The sequence below is a fragment of the Patagioenas fasciata genome, chromosome 6, assembly GCF_037038585.1.
Source record: "Patagioenas fasciata isolate bPatFas1 chromosome 6, bPatFas1.hap1, whole genome shotgun sequence".
NCBI classification, from domain to species: Eukaryota; Metazoa; Chordata; class Aves; order Columbiformes; family Columbidae; genus Patagioenas; species Patagioenas fasciata.
Genome location: NC_092525.1, coordinates 31,992,853 through 32,010,331, shown reverse-complemented (window position 1 = coordinate 32,010,331; position 17,479 = coordinate 31,992,853). Strand labels below are relative to the sequence as shown.

At 38.0% G+C, this 17,479-nt stretch overlaps 2 protein-coding genes across 9 annotated transcripts in view; one reads left to right on the top strand and one right to left on the bottom strand.

The window, feature by feature from the left end:
- Positions 1 to 17,479, bottom strand: part of GLMN (glomulin, FKBP associated protein) — a 20,367-nt gene extending 2,888 nt beyond the window's left edge. The window contains exons 1-16 of one of the 3 annotated variants that reach the window (XM_065842216.2): positions 16,824 to 17,479; positions 15,283 to 15,357; positions 14,663 to 14,788; positions 13,163 to 13,282; positions 12,283 to 12,391; positions 10,875 to 11,121; positions 10,278 to 10,377; positions 9,234 to 9,421; positions 8,690 to 8,743; positions 7,710 to 7,740; positions 7,385 to 7,474; positions 6,794 to 6,835; positions 6,631 to 6,704; positions 6,232 to 6,316; positions 3,996 to 4,102; positions 2,813 to 2,876 (exon numbers count right to left, since the gene is read on the bottom strand). In XM_065842216.2, coding sequence (XP_065698288.2) covers positions 2,813 to 2,876; positions 3,996 to 4,102; positions 6,232 to 6,316; positions 6,631 to 6,704; positions 6,794 to 6,835; positions 7,385 to 7,474; positions 7,710 to 7,740; positions 8,690 to 8,743; positions 9,234 to 9,421; positions 10,278 to 10,377; positions 10,875 to 11,121; positions 12,283 to 12,391; positions 13,163 to 13,282; positions 14,663 to 14,788; positions 15,283 to 15,348 — 1,503 coding nt within the window. In that variant the 5' untranslated portion in view covers positions 15,349 to 15,357; positions 16,824 to 17,479. Of the gene's footprint in view, positions 1 to 2,812; positions 2,877 to 3,995; positions 4,106 to 6,231; positions 6,317 to 6,630; positions 6,705 to 6,793; positions 6,836 to 7,384; positions 7,475 to 7,709; positions 7,741 to 8,689; positions 8,744 to 9,233; positions 9,422 to 10,277; positions 10,378 to 10,874; positions 11,122 to 12,282; positions 12,392 to 13,162; positions 13,283 to 14,662; positions 14,789 to 15,282; positions 15,358 to 16,823 lie in introns of all 3 variants that reach the window. The other 2 variants (XM_065842215.2, XM_071810435.1) reach the window with 2 other exon arrangements.
- Positions 16,987 to 17,479, top strand: part of RPAP2 (RNA polymerase II associated protein 2) — a 61,771-nt gene continuing 61,278 nt past the window's right edge. For all 6 annotated transcript variants that reach the window (XR_011739792.1, XR_011739793.1, XR_011739794.1 and 3 more), the window contains exon 1: positions 16,987 to 17,068. Coding sequence is in view for 2 of the 6 variants with exons in the window: in XM_065842213.2 (XP_065698285.2) it covers positions 17,008 to 17,068 (61 nt within the window). In the remaining 4 variants the exon portion in view is untranslated. The remainder of the gene's footprint in view (positions 17,069 to 17,479) is intronic.

Genomic DNA, 17,479 nt, shown 5'->3' with positions numbered 1-17,479 from the left:
ATTCTCCCCAGTTTGGCGTGGATGAAAGGATTTCACAATAGGCACTCAAGAAACAAGAGATACAAAGAAAAGATGCTCAAAAGCAGGGCTGTTAAAGGTTACACAGCATGAGAGGAAAACTCCTCTGCCTTGGCCTTGGTACCCTTATAAGCTTGTAGTTACAAAACTGCTGTACAAGGAAACAAATATAAAGCAGTCTTTGTGTCTTTAGATATAGGAGCCATTTATCTGACTCCTTTCTTCAGGCAGTATCATCAAAGGGCAGAGTACGGATGACAAAAATAAGAATTCTCAATGTTTAATAGTATTGTTGATTACAGTGGAAAATTCACCAGATGTTAATACTAAGTGACACAAAGTTAATTGGTCAAATAAGAAAACCAGTAATTACTTCCAGCAAAATGGGTCTAAAAAAGAATAAATAGCTTTCCAGAAAAATGCTGATTTTTAAACTTGATTCATAAAAGTGCTCGTTACACAGCAATCAAAACATCTGAACTGACACGAAAGGAAGCATTTTCTTTCTGCCCCACTTGCACTATATGAAGGGAGAGAGTGAGAAAGTCAAGAACTGGCAGGGCTTACATTTCAGGGAAAACTTCAGAATACATGATGCTGTTTTCTCCTCAAACTGTACGGACATTCTTTACGCCAGGTAGTAGAAAGCACCGTTAGAACAACTGTGTGCTACCGTGTATACATTTTTAATCATAATAATAAAAGAGGAATAGCATCTTTTCTTGCAAAGCTATGAATTTACATGAAACTGAGTGGACCATAATGAGCACTTAAACAGTAATCACTCCATAAATCTGAGAAACGGATATAGTCAGTCAATACTGACTAATTACATAAATGGGAAATTAGAAATGCACCACTTGAAAATCTATTTTTACTATTCATTTTAATTATGGTTTTGGTAATCAGTGCAAGCTGTATTGTTGTTATTATAGACTAATAACACCATTAGGCAGCTATAAAACTTGTATTCATAGATCTCAAAGTGCTCTAAAAGTAGGCCAAAACTTTTTCTGTATTTTAGAAAACAGGAAATGATAATGCTGGAGTCTGTTACTCCAAATCATGAAGAAAGTCAAGGAACTGGGGGAGAACAACAAAACACCTTAGGATACTTATCTGCTGGTTAGAATATCCATCTGACCATGCCATTGAATTATTCAAGTCAGGAAAGGCTTTACTGTACTCTAAAACCAAACAGCAATTTTTCTTTAAACTGTCACTAATTTAAACAAATATTTTAATGCAAAAATCAAAACATTCAGTACTAAGGAGATCATAGGCTAGTTTGGGTTGACAAGAACCTTTAAGGGTCCTCTAGTCCACCCCCCTGCAATGAACAGGGACATCTTCAATTAGATCAGGTGATACTTGTTCGCTACATGATATAGAGGATAAAAAGTTCCTGAACTGCATAGATTAGAGGAATGGTGGAACACAATTATTTGAAAGAGTCAACAGAAGTCACATTTACTATTGGAGTAAGTGGCGATTTTTGAGTAGGATGTAATTGGAAAACTCAACACAAATAATTCCATTGGCTCTTCAGCGCTGTAGCGACACAATCCAAGTCAGAGCACTTATAAATCAGCTGCTAGAATATGGAATCCATGTACCGACCCAGCTGTGAAATTCAAACAACTTTCCCCTTCAGTGTCCAGGAACACATTTCCATCAGTTGCAGATGGGCAGAACTGGCTGTACACAAAACCAGCAGATCCATCATAATACACTACACTGAAAAGCCATACAGCACCTGAATAACAAATCCAGTTTGCACTGATCCACCACTAACAAGTGTTGCCAATTGCTTCAGCCAGAATGGAGCTGGACAACACAGAGAAGAAAGAGGCGGGGATCACAACGGAAGCTATAAAATCCTGCTGCTAACTGAAGTAGCAGAGCATTATATGGCTAAAACACATCAGGGCACTTTCAGTTTTTGAAATACGCTGTGAAGTTCAAATATGCAGAGTATTTCTAAACATCTACATTCAATCATGCACACACAGGAGAACTGAAGGTAAAGAGGTACAGGTATGATAACACCACGGGCCACGGGTGAACTCAGCGGAGGGCAGTTCAGGCTGGCAAGTCACCTTTGTGCATAAAACAGTCTAGGCTGTATCCAGTAATGCAATGCAGCAGAAAATTGGATAGGTTTGGCCCTTCCTTTTGTTATTTCTGCACATGGATCTTACAGACAATAGTTTTTTGACGCTAATACCTGCAGCAGCTTGTAACGTGTACCCATCAAGCTTCACAGCTGCTGTAAATATAGAATACTGCTTTGCATAGCTAACAACTATTTAAATATGTTCACAAAATCCTTTCTGAAAAATCTTATACTACTAACTTTTAGCATATTGCACAAAAAGTATTTTGCCCAAAGAATAAAATGGATCTCTTGAACTGCGAAGTATTGTTATTAAAAAGAAATCGACTTGAAGGATACCACTGAATAAATAAGAGTAACAAATATTTTTTCTCATGGGTATACTTGATAGAGGTGTCATTTTATGGCAACATACTCTAAAATTATGGACATAGACCACAGTTCATCCAGCAGAGTTTACAGTAACAGTTAAGTATGAATGCAATCAGATTTCATCAGAATAAAATAACACATCACATATCTCCTAATGTAGTTAATTACAACATCACTTAGGGGTTAGTGACTAATGCAAAGAAAAATGCAGAAAAACATGGTTTTGAGTCAATGATAACAATGTTCCCATGAATCCAGGTCTCAGCCCTTAGCTAACCAGTCATTTTCAAATCAATTAGTACTTACTTGATTATCACTTTCACAATCCTTAATGACTAAGTATCTCAGTAGATTTAGTGACGCCATAATCCTGTAAATTAAAAACATGCTATTATTTAGAACAGAGATTCATGTCACAGGGATAGTAATTTAAATTGTCCATTAGCCAGACATCCTAAAAATATCCATTTGTACAAAATGCAACCACTCGTGTTGAGCTACACAGCCTGATTTAGAGCGCCAATGTGCAGTAATGTCCATGTTACCACAGTTGAGACTTTGCAAGTAAGATTAAAACTGCCAGCATATTGGAGTAGGCTGGTGGCTGTGAGGGAGAGTTCTCTGAAACACTAGAACCTTATTACAGAACTTGTAATATGCATCCCTGGTGATCCAAAGTTTATACGAAACTAGTGTGACAGTTTTATTACTGTATTGAATTTTTACTTTTGAGTGCTTTTTTAAAGATACGCTTTTGCTTCTTTTTACCATACTTTTGAGCAGAAACTGTTTATTGCTTTTTCCAGGTAAACAGTACAATTACAGATCACACATCTGATTTTTAACTAATTCTGTGTCCATCCAGACACTATCACCCAAATGACTTATAAGCCCAACCTTTACTCACCACGTAGTAAGAGATTTCTCTGATACGGGAGATTTTCAGAGACATTTCCAGTTATTTTTATATTACTTAATACAAGTATTTGCTGTTTGGGTGTCTGTCATTCTCACTCATGAGATACTGGATTCCAAGCAGCAATCTGTGAAACAGCTTCAAAAAGGCTGTGTGCTGGAAATGCTATGTGATAATTGTTTTTCCCCTGTGTCACATAACACAACATACCACATTTCTTTTGTTCCTCCAATTGCTTCAGCAGAAATCTACAAACCATACAGTCCTGAAGAAACCAGTTAGTTCTGTAATTTGACATCTGAGGCCTTGTATCCTCAGGGAATGGAGGAGGAATTCCTTTCTTATTGTTAAAATGAATGTAAAAGCATTGTGACGCTCTCCTATGGAGAGTTAGTTGAAAAGATGGTTGACATAAGTGATAATTTAAATTTCTAGATCCACAAATTTAAAATGCGTTGATGCTGTCACCTCATTAATTACATGACAGCATAGCTCCCATTGTAGTAAGGTAGTCTGAAGCCTTTTTAAACAATTAAAAAAGGAGGAAAGTCTCTCACTGTCATTAGAACTCACCTATCTGAGTGTTGGAGAAGATCTGTCTCAGCACCTTCTGGAAGCATAAGCACTAAATCTAGAAGCGAGATCAGGTGATGTCCTGTAAACCAAACGTTGTCACATGTCTTCTGAAAAAATGAGTGCAAAATTTAAATCTTAAAGATACCTTAAATAATTTAACAACAATTTTGGGGAAACAGAAAAACAAAAAAAAAAACCAAACACTGGAAGAAATATTTTCTAATTACTACATGTGATTGAAGTATATAAACTAGTCTTTTCATAATCCTCCCTTCTCTGTCTCTTCATACCAAGCTGTTCTTTCAGTTTCACAATAGATTCTCCACTTCTTAACCATACCACCATCTATATAGTTAATATTTGTTTACATAAACTCAGCAAATTGTATTAGGCACTCTTTTATCACACTGAGGCAAGAAACATTTAGCTATCTTTACCAGAGACACTATTAATTTCATAATAGTAGTGTCACAATTTTTTTAAGATGATCAGGTGGTTTAAGCATTTTTTTACGTATTTCTAGAGCCACAACTCCTGGCAATGCTTGCAGGTAAAGTACACCTGCCCCTCTATGGTTCTTTGATGGAGAAAGGACATTGAGTTACTTTATCCGGAAAGAGGGACTGGGATAGGACAGAAGGGAAAATCATTTGAGCTTAAGATGGAGAGTACTAGGCTTTGAAGTAGCGGAACATAATTATTCTGATGCCCTCTGCATAACAGAGAGACCACTTGGTATTTTCATCAAAATTCCCATAGATTACAACAAATTATGAAGTGAGGAGGGGCAAATCATAAAAAAACCACTTCTCTCACTTGCTTAGCAGAAGTTTTTGAAAGCCTTGCAGCTAAGACTCCTGAGAATTCCCTCCTCAGGAGGGTGGTTGAGCTTCCCTGTACTGGTGCTAACTTGAGGGTGCGCCCGTCATTCCCAGGGAACAAGTGAGCACACCTCTCTCCAAGCTTTGCAGCCTCTTCAAAAGGCTCCTTCATGTCAGCACGAGGAAGGTGAGAGCACGGAGCTGCTGCAAAGATGCCATGTTGGCAAAGTCCTTATCTCAGGAGAAGGATGGCAAGGTTGGGGGAAGAGCCGACACACACAGGGCAAAAGCCAGGCAAGACAGGAAAGCGGGACCAAGTCAGAAAGGGATTGAAAGGAAAACTGGGATTAGATAAGGAGAAGGGAAACTGTCTGTTAAATTATCAGATCAGGGACCTGGAAAGATTAAGATGAGCTGGGCTGAAAAACTAAGAAGGAATAAATGGATAGCAATAGGGAATCGCTATCATTATGTCCCTAGCAGAATTCTTTGCAACTAGAATATTCAAATCCATATGATGAAATTTTAAAATTATTTGTCTTTTGACAGCCAGGGAACTCTACATGGAAGAAATGTATTAAGAGAACTCTCAAACTGTATAGTAAAAAATCTGTTAGTAAGGAAACTTCGTAATATAATTATTCCATTTTAGTGTAAGCCCCTTTTGGAACAGTTTCCATATTGTCCTCTTCACCCTTGCTGATTCAATATACAGGACAGGCTATGATCTAATAAATAGTAATTCACTGTTTTCTAACATAATTATGGTAGCATAATACATGCATAGATTTACTATATGGTCTTATTTGACAAAAGGCAGTATCCTTGAGAATCAAATTTGGTTTGCAAAAGGCCTTAAGCAGTTAAAAAAAAAGTTAATAATTTTTAAATTAATCTTTCCAACTTCCCAGTGTAAATGATTATAAAACACGAGATTTAAATGGCTTTGATCTAGCCCAGCCCTTTCTGATGAATTTCACATTTGTGAAGCACTTTTAATATAATGCTGACTGTCAGAATAAAAAACAAGAAAAATTTAATTCTGTCTGGACTGTACCATTTGAATTATGTTCAAGAAATGAGGAATTGTGAGGATAAAACAAAATATTGAGTAATTCCTCTTTAAGAAAGAAGCATGTATTTTCAAGCACAGAAAACGTAGCAATCACTTCTTAGAAAAATACGGTAAGATTGTGCAATTAAAAATGCATTTGCAAAATTATAATGTAACAATACTTATGCAGAAAAAAGCCAAATTAATATTTATAATGATATAATTTCCCAAGCTTATGTTTGTTTTCAAAGTGGATTTTTAAAATGCATCACTCAAAGCTTAAGATGTAAACATTTTCTCAACATAATCGTGATAGAATTTTGAGATGGCAACTTGTGTTTAGTGATAATAGCCTCACCGTTAACGATAAGTGAATCTGATCTTTTATATTTTTGATAATGTATCCTTCCACACCAGCATGATTGCTCGTCTTCAATAAACACCTTCAAATAAAAACAAAAAGATATTATCTCTTCAAAGCTGTCTAAATAGTTGGATCAAAACTTAGTGAATAAGGCCATGTCATCTAAGTGGGAGTTTCACTACAGAAAAACGACTATGTAACCTTCAAACACTACCTTACATAAACTAGCTGATTTTATGGGAGGCAACTGGAATTCATTATTTATCCAAAAATTAACACTGTAAAATTAATATGGCTTACCAGATAAGAGACTCTGTCAGAAATCATTGTATCCATGCAATTAAGCTGCAATAAGGCTGATATTGCACAACCTACAGTAATTTGGATGCATACCTGAATAATGTATGTTTTCCCTCTGTGTCAAACTTGTCTATGAACAACTGCAAAATACTTAAACTCTTCTTTCTCTAAAGAAAAAAAAAAAAAAGATGCTATCTGATTAATTCTAACTAAATAAATTCAGCACTTAACGGATTCAGTAGGTCTTATTACATACCAGATGCTCTATGGGACAAAGGGTCATAACTTTCACCAAATCCTGCAGTTGAACAAAAAAAAACATAATATCCAATTACACACAGATTATTATATTACATCACATTAACTAAAATCTACTCAAGACATTAGAACAGACACACAAACAAAACCAAAAACCCCCAGCCCACAAAACCATGCCTATGAGAAGATTCTCAGAGAAATTTACATTAGCTTCAGTGGTTGAAATCCCAGGGCTGATACACAAGACCTACTATTCTCATACTGTTGCATCCAAATAAGAATGTAGTGAAGAAGCAGGTTAGCAAGGAAGAGGCAAAAATGAGCAAGCATCATCTTTCAGCTAAGATCAGTGCCCATCTGACTTGGGGGCCTGTAAATACACTAAGTAGATTTTAACTGTCACTGAAACATCATACTGTATGTAGCGGGTAGAAAAGACAACCCATTCCATACAGCAAGATCCTGAGGGTTTCAATCTAGTGACACAAGCATATAAAGGTTCAGTAGTGCATCCTTCTCAAACACCTAGAAGACAGCTAGATATTATTTATAATCAAACTTTAAAGGCATTTACATTGCTTCTTATTACCTGAGGTACATTAATAAAAGTTCTGAATTCTAAATACTGATGGAGAAGGCTATTATCTTCCATTCTCAATAAACAGCTCTCAAACAGATCCTGCAGGTGGGGAAAAAAGAAAAAATGTCAACATTTTGCATATATGTAAGACATTAATCTATATGCTTAACATTTCTTGACTAAAACCCTCTTCACTATAAATACTCATTTGCACAGCCCAAGTTCCTAGAAGCCAAAAACCGTCCCTTAGAAAGGGACACTAAAGTTTTACTATTACTTTAACTGGAAAAAATAAACATTCTAGCATTGAAAATTTGATTAAAAGAAAACTTACAAGTCCTTTAGATAACATAGATTCTTCTGTTCTGGGAAAAAAAAAGATCAACTCTAAGTTGTTAATTAAAAAGATAAAATTAAAAATATTAAATTTAAAAGACACTGTTGATATTTCAGAACAAATACGAGAACAGAGATAAAAAAAGAACTTGTCCCTCAACAATTTTCATTCTGTTTTCTAAATACAGTATCCTCCTTATTCCTCTAGAAGATTTTCAGAGTAAGCTGGCTGATGACAAGTTGAAAATTAGACTCCTCTCTTCAGGGTCAAAAATGACAGGTTATTTCCTTAATATTTATAAATGCCCAAAAGCAACATCTCCTATCTCACAGGTATCAAGACACGGACTAACAAAGAAACTTTTCCCAGATTATTCCATTTGCATAGCTCTGCAGGCCTAAGAAAAACACAGCAGACCCTATGCTGAAGAGACCAAGAAGTTTTGTTTAAATTCCACCAGGAAACGCTGAGTAGTCATAATGGGAAACTTCCCCTCTATACCAGTGCTAGAAACTATTTGGCCAACCCTGCTGCTTATGGAAGGTGAAATAATCATACTATACAGAAAAGTCTGGTTTCCTTTAGAAAGTCTGACCTTTAACCAGATTGCATATAGTATCAGAATACATTCAAATAAACACTATCACAATAGTCTGCTCTAGTAGTGAACTGTTACAGAAGTACAAGTACACACTCTAATTTTTCTGCATGTGTTTAAAAGACCTCAATTTTGCATTTTCAGAATGAAGTTTCTAAAAATTATATGATGATACAAGCTGAAAACCATAAATAAATGTTTTTAGACAACTATTTATACTTCTTAGTAAAAGAAGCCATCTTGTTGTAGAACCAGCCATTTTAACTCCCAGGTTTAAAAACCTCCTCTGAACTTATCTGGTATATTCAAAATTTGATTCTATGAATTACTACAGAAGATCACACCCAACATCTAGATCTCCAAATACCATAACTCCTACCTTTTCAGTAGCACTTCAATATGCGTCATATTGCATTGCAGAAGGTATGATGGACTAAAAGAGCAAGATTAGGTATACATTAAACTGCATAAGCCATATATATTTGCATATAGTTAGTATCTTTGACAGGATTAGTCTTTCTTGAAAAATGTATACAAATATCTTTATAAAATTGATAATTTTTAAATAGATATAGAAAGTCAAATTGCTGTTAATAATTCTTATATGGAAACTGCCTATGAATATGCAACTGCAAAATTAATGCATGTTAATTTTCAGCATATGATTAATCCAAACAGTTTCTTTAAAAGGACAACTCACCTAAAATGAAACTGTAATAAGAGTAATCTGCAGGACTGAAGTATGTCCTTATATATGCAAGATAAGTTACATATAATATAAATGCATAAAGGTTGACATAAAACAAATACTAGTGAAATACACAGTTTTCATTCATAACTATTCACAAATAAAAAGTTTTCTTCTGCTCAGAAAGAATGTTAAAAATACAGACTTATCCTAAGTGACGAAGAATAGTTCTTACCTAAATACCACTGGAACGCAATCAATACCCAAATGCTGAACGAATATCAGATATGACAGACATGCCAAAGAATCTGCAGAATTCTTCTGCTCCATCTCCGCAAACTCCTGATTCTCCCAGTGAGGACTTCTGTCTTTACGCCGTAGAAACACTAGTGGTATCAATTCTTTTATGTCCCACAAAATATCCTAAAAAAGAAAGATAGATTGCTGATAGCTGCCTTTAAAAGACCTGTATACCAGTTAAGTTTCAAAGCTTTAACTGTATTTACAGTAAATCCTCTTACATAGCGTATGTGTAACTTAACATAAATATTTTGAGAGTAACTGATACATACACATGCACAAAAGACCCTGCAGGAAAAATAACTACTGTTAGAGGAATGTTACTAAGATAGCAAAGTCAAGCACTCAAAAGTTAGCAAGAGATAAAATAAAGTCACCCTAGTTTGGCTCCTTTATCCACAAAGTTATGAATAATGATGCCTTCATGATCACATTATGTCACAGGACTCCTGTGTTTTTCAGATCACTAACCACCCAGTATTTTGTTTTCCGCTCACTAATCAATATGCAACTCTATGTTTATCTGCTAAAGGCAAGCCCTGCTTTACAGTTAGAATCACCCTGTATGACCTTTCTTTCCAGTGATGCACAGCACAGTGACACCTGAATACTTCACAAATCCTAGTGTGGTGTCTCACCCCCACCCCTCCCCTTCCTGTGGATTAGGCGGTTGCGTAACTCCTATTGTACATACTACGAAGAAACAGCGAGACCAAGGTTAACTCACTATTCTGGGGTTGTCCAAACTGAACATCTGGTATCTCATATTTTGGAAAATCAGGATTACAGAAGATGTCATACACTCAAAGTATGACTTTACTGACCTTAGCTGCAGCTCTCGTTACCCAATTCCACAAACAGCAGAAGTCATCCCACGAACCAATAAAGAAAGCAAAATAAGCTCTAGAACAAATTCTAGGTAATTTTGAACAAGACCACTGGGTTTGAAAACACTGTTATTAACTTTGACTGCACTTACTATAATTTCAGTTGCAAAATGCCGAAAGGGATGTTCTTCAATGCCTTCAAGTTGCTCAAGCTGAGCTGTCAATAACGGGTATTTCAAGCTTTTCATACAGCTGAAATAAAAAGGGGTGAAACTATATCACCAATAAGGTCACAAATACAGACTATAATAGCATCATCAGTGACCAAAAATAAAGCCTATACTTTTATTAGCTGCAGCTATTCCTGATATTCAAGGATAATTAAAAAAAAAAATTCTCACGTAGAAACATTTCTTAGACTTCACCTCCAGAATATCATTGTCCTCACTGTTGTAAATTTGAAGGGGAAGCAGAATACCAAAACAGCTTCACAGCACAGAGACTAATATTTCTTTATCATTTCCCTGTACTAAAAAAACAACACCACCAACAAAGTGACCTTGCTTCTCTCACTTCATAAATCAGTAAAGTATATTTAGTGTTTTTCTTTTTTGAAATACCACATTAGCTAATATAAGTTGGCAGCACTATAAAACACTAAGATTATTTATTTACTGCCTATGTAATAAATGCCTACTGTTCATTTTGTTAAATGATATGAATATATTACGCTAACAAAAAACGCTCACAATTTTAATAACTCTTCTTTCAGCTCCATGTCATTGTATTCTGACGACTTTTCCGTGTTTTTAACCAATTCATTCACAAAAGGTTTAGCAAAGTCCACCACTGCATTACAACACTGACAGAGACCAAGTTTATCTTCTTCTATTTGTTGCTTTGTATAAGGTACAGGTAAGGGAGTAAGCTGATTCATAATCATGGCCAAAGATAAACCCACTGAGTAGGCCTTCTTGTTCTGAAGTTTCAAAAGCACTGGGGGAAAGGAAAAAAGAGAGAGAGAGTGAGAGAACATTTTGAGAAATTAAGTTATTACTTACTTAGTAGAAGAAAACATGAAGAAAAACTGTATAAGCAAGCCCTTAGATTCACGGAAGGAGACAGATTGATACCTGAAATCACATAAGCAAACCCAGCAAGACTAAACATCAGCAGCTAGTTTAATATGCTGTAGTTAAGATGACCATATATTTGAGAATGACAAATACTGAAGCAGTCACGCGTTTCTGTGCATTCTTCCTTATTCTGTAGCACCATGATGAGGACTGAAAAAATCTTTCTAGAACTAGTCTAAGTGAAATAATACTCATTTATGTGATCTGAAAAACTGATTTATTCTTGCTTTACTGCCTGACTCCTGTGCTTGGCAGACCTGTTCTATACCGCATGGCAGAACCAACAGAGGGGCTCCCAGACTGAGAAACCAGCACAAGCAGCTCTGCACTTAAACTGTGCCCAGTGCAGGCTGACTGCAGATTGGCTGCCCAAAAAAACCACAGGTTTCTAATTCCCACAGTGCTTCTCTGGATAAATTCCAACATAAGTCAGAAACACACCTCAGAGACTGCTACAATCAGACTTAAAGTTGATACAAGACACTAGATTTCTTCTCACATATCAAAACAGAAACTGCTACTTGTTACCTACTTAGTGGCTGTCCAAAGCCAACATTTTTAGTTTTATATATAAGCCAGAAAAATGCTTCCCCCTACCAAATATTTCAACCTGCTTCTAGATGAAATAAAAGGTTTAGACTACGAAAACACGGAATCATATGTTTTAAAACTTTAATAATTAAGAATTTCACAAATCCATGCAATTCTCTATGCCTGTAACAACAGTATGAATGGATTAGACATCTAAATATACCCATCAAAGGATCACATTCTTGTAAATGATGAAAAATAGCTGAATATTGCTTTTCAACTGATGCTCTTAATCCAATCTAAAATATTTTTGTGACAGGCCAATATACACATGAAAATTACACCCTGAGTTATTTTGCAGGATATAATAGACTCTAAAGCCTGTCAGGACAGACACATTCTGAAACTATTCCAGGAAAGGCTAAAATAACTTGATAAATAAATGAGAAAATAATTTAGTTTGGAAATCACATGAGAAAGTGCATCTTACCTGTCTGCAAAGGCTGAAGCAGTAACATGACAGTTTGGCACACCTGCTCTCCAGAGGTCTGCTCAATCTGTTCAAGTAAACTCAAAAAAAGTTCCTTGGGATTGCACAGCTGTGGGTGAAGAACAACACATACTTTCTTAGTCACTTTGGTCATAAGCTAAAAAAAATTCACCACAAGCAAAGAGAAGTTTCTGAACGTCAGGAAAGCAGATCTGAACATCCAAGGTAATCTTCAAGAAAGCAATAAGTACTTTCCTACATTTAACATTTTCTGTAGAGTATAGATATGTGTACACTTTCATATAAGCTGAAAAGATAAAATAAATAACGGCACAAAACTTTATTTCTATGGTCTGTAAAAACCTCACAGTACCTTAGCAAAGTAACCCTTAGAATTAGAGAGAAAAGAAAAACTTCAGTGTGCATTTAACCCAAGCTATAGAATTTTCAAGTATATTAATGAAAGGTTTTCTAGCTATTAAAAACTTTTTCCCCCTACTACCACATCAGAACCATCAGGCACTCATTGTCATACTGTATCTGCAGCAGACAAGAAGCAGTATTGCTGTGGCTGCTCTGACTGCAACAAATGGTGATCAAAATATCGATGAGCTCTAGCTGCCTTTTTCTTCTGGGTAATGCTCTCTCTGTTTTGCCCAGTTACTAACTATTCAAGATTTGTAAGAGGTTAATTATCTCTGAGAACACAAAGCCTGTGTCTACTTCAGATGAAACTGGCCCACAAGTTTAAAAGTTACGGGAAATGGACAGAAGAGCCTAGAAGTATTCATGCCTTGTTATCTTTGGAAATAAGAGAGAAAATTACGACTTCTCCCTTCTCTACATTATTGTATTATAACCATATATTTCAAAAACATACCTGTGCCAACTGATCTAGTATCTTCAGACAGTGTTCTCGCTTATCATCTTCCTGTTTATACATGAAAATACATCTAACAAGAGGAGAGATGAGATTCCAACCCATGTTCTTGATGATAACCTAAACAACACATTTTCAGAGAATAAACCAAAACTGGATAACTTCTAAACCCAGACAAACTCTACATATGAAGGCCAAAAAAGACAACAGATCAATGCCCCAGTTGTAACCAACACCATATTAATGTCATTGAAAGTTTAACATCTATTACCATAAAGTTCTGTACGTGGCATACCTTGTATTCTCTCTCCATACCTATAAACACAGCTGCATATTTTGAATACTTCAATGTATTCTAACATGCCAATATGTATTTCCAAGAATTTATATGACAATACCATTAAAGCAAGACTGAGCAGAGGAGTTTTGCTGATAGGAAGAATGCTTAGATAGATTATGTTTAACCTGAGGGGATCAAGGTCTTCAGTTGTTACTCCAAACACACAAAATTCAAGCCAGACTGACCTCCATGTAACATTGCCAAAACATTCCATCCTTCACTTTCTTCCTGAACTTCTTATTTATCTGTATACAATTTAGTATATTCTCCAAGCTCACAAAGTGTCTACAGACATCAGCATATCTTACACTAGCATCAGCTGAGTTAGCTCTTACAGTTTTAGCCAATATTACTATATCCATCTGTGGTGGGGTGACCCCAGACAGCAACTAAGCACCCACCAGCTGGCTGCTCGCTCTGCTCCCCCAGTTGATGAAGAGCAAACCAGAGTATAAATCATGGTTTGAGATAAGTGAAGGACAAAAGGGCAGGAGGGGAATGAGGCAAACCAACTCCCACCAGCAGACCAATGCCCAGCCAATCTCCACTCAACAGTCCCTTTGGAATGGGTCCCCGTCCCATGTGTTTTTATGCTGGGCGTGACGTTATATCATATGGAATGTCTCATTCATCAGTGCAGGTCAGCTGTCCCAGCTGTGTCCTCTCCCAACTTCCCTGCTTACTGAGGGTGTAGAATGAGAAACAGGCCTTGATGCTGTAAAAGTACTGATCAGCAAACAGCTGAAACACTGGTCTAGCACCCACTGTTTTGGTTACAAATCTAAAACACAGCACTGTACAGGCTGTCATGAAGAAAATCAACTCTGTGCCAGCCAGACCCAGTACACCATCTGAAATCCTGTCCTGCGAAAGAGGGACCCTGTCACTTTCTCTTACTTAGCCTTTTGTACTCTCTTTTCTCCTTGCTTAAGTCACTGAAAAACAGATATTAGTGGGTTTGTTAATATTATTATGACTTGGTTTCTGTGAGCTACCTGAAGTTACACAAGAATGTGCACTTAAAACTAAGCAACTTATTAACTATTCATAAGTACAGCCTTGCTCTACAGTGAAGGTAACTTCTTCTTTTCAATAAGCAGTTTTATCTATTTAATGGTGTGTTAGTGCATAACTAATATATAGTGCAAACTTAAACTCACCTTATTTTTCTCATTTTGAATTACTTCTAATAACTGAGCTGCATACCCATCTTCTAAACATTTCTGACCTGCTACCTGAAACAAATTAAAATCTTCTCCTTTGAAATCAGCTTCTTCCAGAATTTGCTAGAAAGAAAATATGTATGTTTAACTCCATACTTTAGAAAAACAAATAAAAACATAAGAAAATCCAAGCTTTCAATTCAAAATTAAATGTAGGGTAACTTATCTTATTTAACATCTTCCACATATTAATAAAAGCTACCAAGAGCAACTACCGAATAAAAAGCAGTAATTCAGCAGCACTTTTTAAGTTTAGACTACAGCATGTTGTTTGGAAGATGTACTTCCTACAGTAATCTGCTAAAGTTTCGTTACTTCAGACAGGTACTGTTGAGAACAAGAACACTCTTTTCTCCAAGACACAGAAGTGATCAAGCATCTTGGGATAAGCACCGCCGAAAAGTCAAAGAAACTTAGAGGCTGAACTTAGCTGCCCAATGAGGAGTTCTGATAGCAACTGTCTTGTGGTTTGGGGTCATTTTGTTTTAAAATATAATATATGAAGAGGAACACACACTGCTTACACTTGTTACTTTTATGGAGAGAAAACTACTTACACATCTTTGTACTATGGCTTGAAGTTCATCCACAGCCATTATAGTTTGATTTTGTTCTTCTGGCATTGAAAACTACTATAAATTAAAGAGTACAGTATTAAAACACACGAAGTAAAAACAGAGACTGAAAAATGATCACATTATTTTAAAAATGCCAGTAGAGGAATGAGAACAACCTAAACAGACAGATATTATGTAGACCATATGATAAAAAAAAAAGCAACTGGAAAATGCACTTTTAAGAAGCGTACACTATATTATTCTGCTCCCCATATTTACAGGAGACTATTACAGACAGGAAACAACCTGCATTCCACGTAAAGGGAAGGCATTTTTCAAGAAGTATCAGGGTCATCTGAAGAATTCAAGAGGCCTCAGCTATTACTTGGGCATATACACTGAAAACTGCAGCTAACAGTGAGCAAGTCTGGGCTCACCACGTACCAGGTGCCCACGATACACAAGGTTTTCTGTGACTGTTGTCACCAGAAGAGCTCCTGCTCAGCCCTGACTGGCACACTCTCACCTGATGTCTGGGATGTGAAGGGCTGATCCAACCACCAGTTTATGTCAACAGCCCAAGCAAGATTACATATGCAACATCATCTATTTATTTCTGCTGTCTAGGTTTGGCTTTTACCTCTAGATAGTATCATTTTAGAACTTTCTTGCTAAACACTTAAGTTGAACATTTGAGGAATGTTAAGTACATACAAAGTTTTACATAGTCAGGACCATGAATTACGACTAAATCAAGCTTGGTTACCCCATGTGATTTATCGTAGCAGCAATCATAGTCTTTATAGGTTTAAGAAATGCCATGTGCCTAAACCTGAGAGCTGTATAACTATTTATCAAAACACCCAAGTTCCATATTTATACAGACACTTCAATGTAACATCCTCAACCTTTCCTCTCATGTTTGTCCTCAGCCAGATAACAGCACCTAGATAACCACGCTACCTGGATCTTTACAAAAAACAGGCATCTGTGTCTGAACGTTATTATTCAAAGAATAAAGAATTCACTTTCTATTCTCAAGGGCCTATTTTAACATTTTTACATCACAGCAATTATCAATAGATCTAGCCTGTTGCTTTAATGTACTTTGTTACCACAAGTTGTACTATTTGAGCTCTTAATTTTATTGGATGTTACTAATCCCCCTAAAACAATTCAAATATAATTTGAACGCTAACATTCTCGCATTTTCAGCCCTCAGTAACTCTGCAATATACTTACAGCCTTGAAACATGCCCTGAGCACCCACCGTGCTGTTCCAAGGATTTACCTGCTGAGCTCGTAGTCTCCGGCCTTAATACTTAACCCAGTTTCTAATTAAATCTTTTCGGCAAGAGGGCAGTATCTGAATCGCGTAGAACTTTCTGCCACGAATGCTCATCAAACTCTCTCCTCTCTAACACACATACACCTCAGTCCCTTCCCCAGGCGGGGCACAACCCGCAGGCCGGCACACACAGGCTGCCAACGCAGCCTTTACCACACAGCCCCATTAAAAAAACACAAGGCCACCCCCTCACCTCAGCAGGCCGCCGGTGGAGCCCCGCGCCGCAGCCCCTCGGCCCCGCTCAGCCGTCCCGTCCCCTCTCCGCCCGCCGCTCCTCAACACCGCGCCGCCGCCTCTCCTGCTCCCAGCGCCGGCCACGCCGCAACGCGGCTCCGCCTCCCGGGTGAAAGGTCAGAGGGAGGGAGCGAGCAGCCGCGATGATGGCGGCCGCGAAGCCGCGGGGCGGCGCGCAGGGGAAGCCCAGCCGGCGGCGCGCAGGTAGGCTCCAGACTCCGCGCACCGCTCCCCCCGCCCGGCGCTTTGAGCTCTCCCTGTACCCTCCGGCCGGCGCGGCGGACTCGCCCAACTCCCTACAGCGGAGGGAGGGCTGGGACGGCCGCGGGTGGCGGTGTGGGGCCGCTGCCGCAAGCTCGGCGGGCCTCGGCTGCGTGGTCTGGGCCGGCGAGCGGCAGCGGCGGCTGGGGCCAGCGCCCCACGGCGGGCGGCTGAACGAGGCGGGGCCGAGCGCTCCGCTGTCCCCTCAGGCTGCGCCCCTGCTTTCTGCCGCCCGGCCCTTCCGAGCGGCAGGCGCGTTGCAGCCGTAGCGATCGTGCGTAGGGCTGGTCGGCAAACTGTGTCCTGGCGGTGTGAGCGTCACCGCCCGCTGTGCCCGCCCTGCTGCCCCTGGCC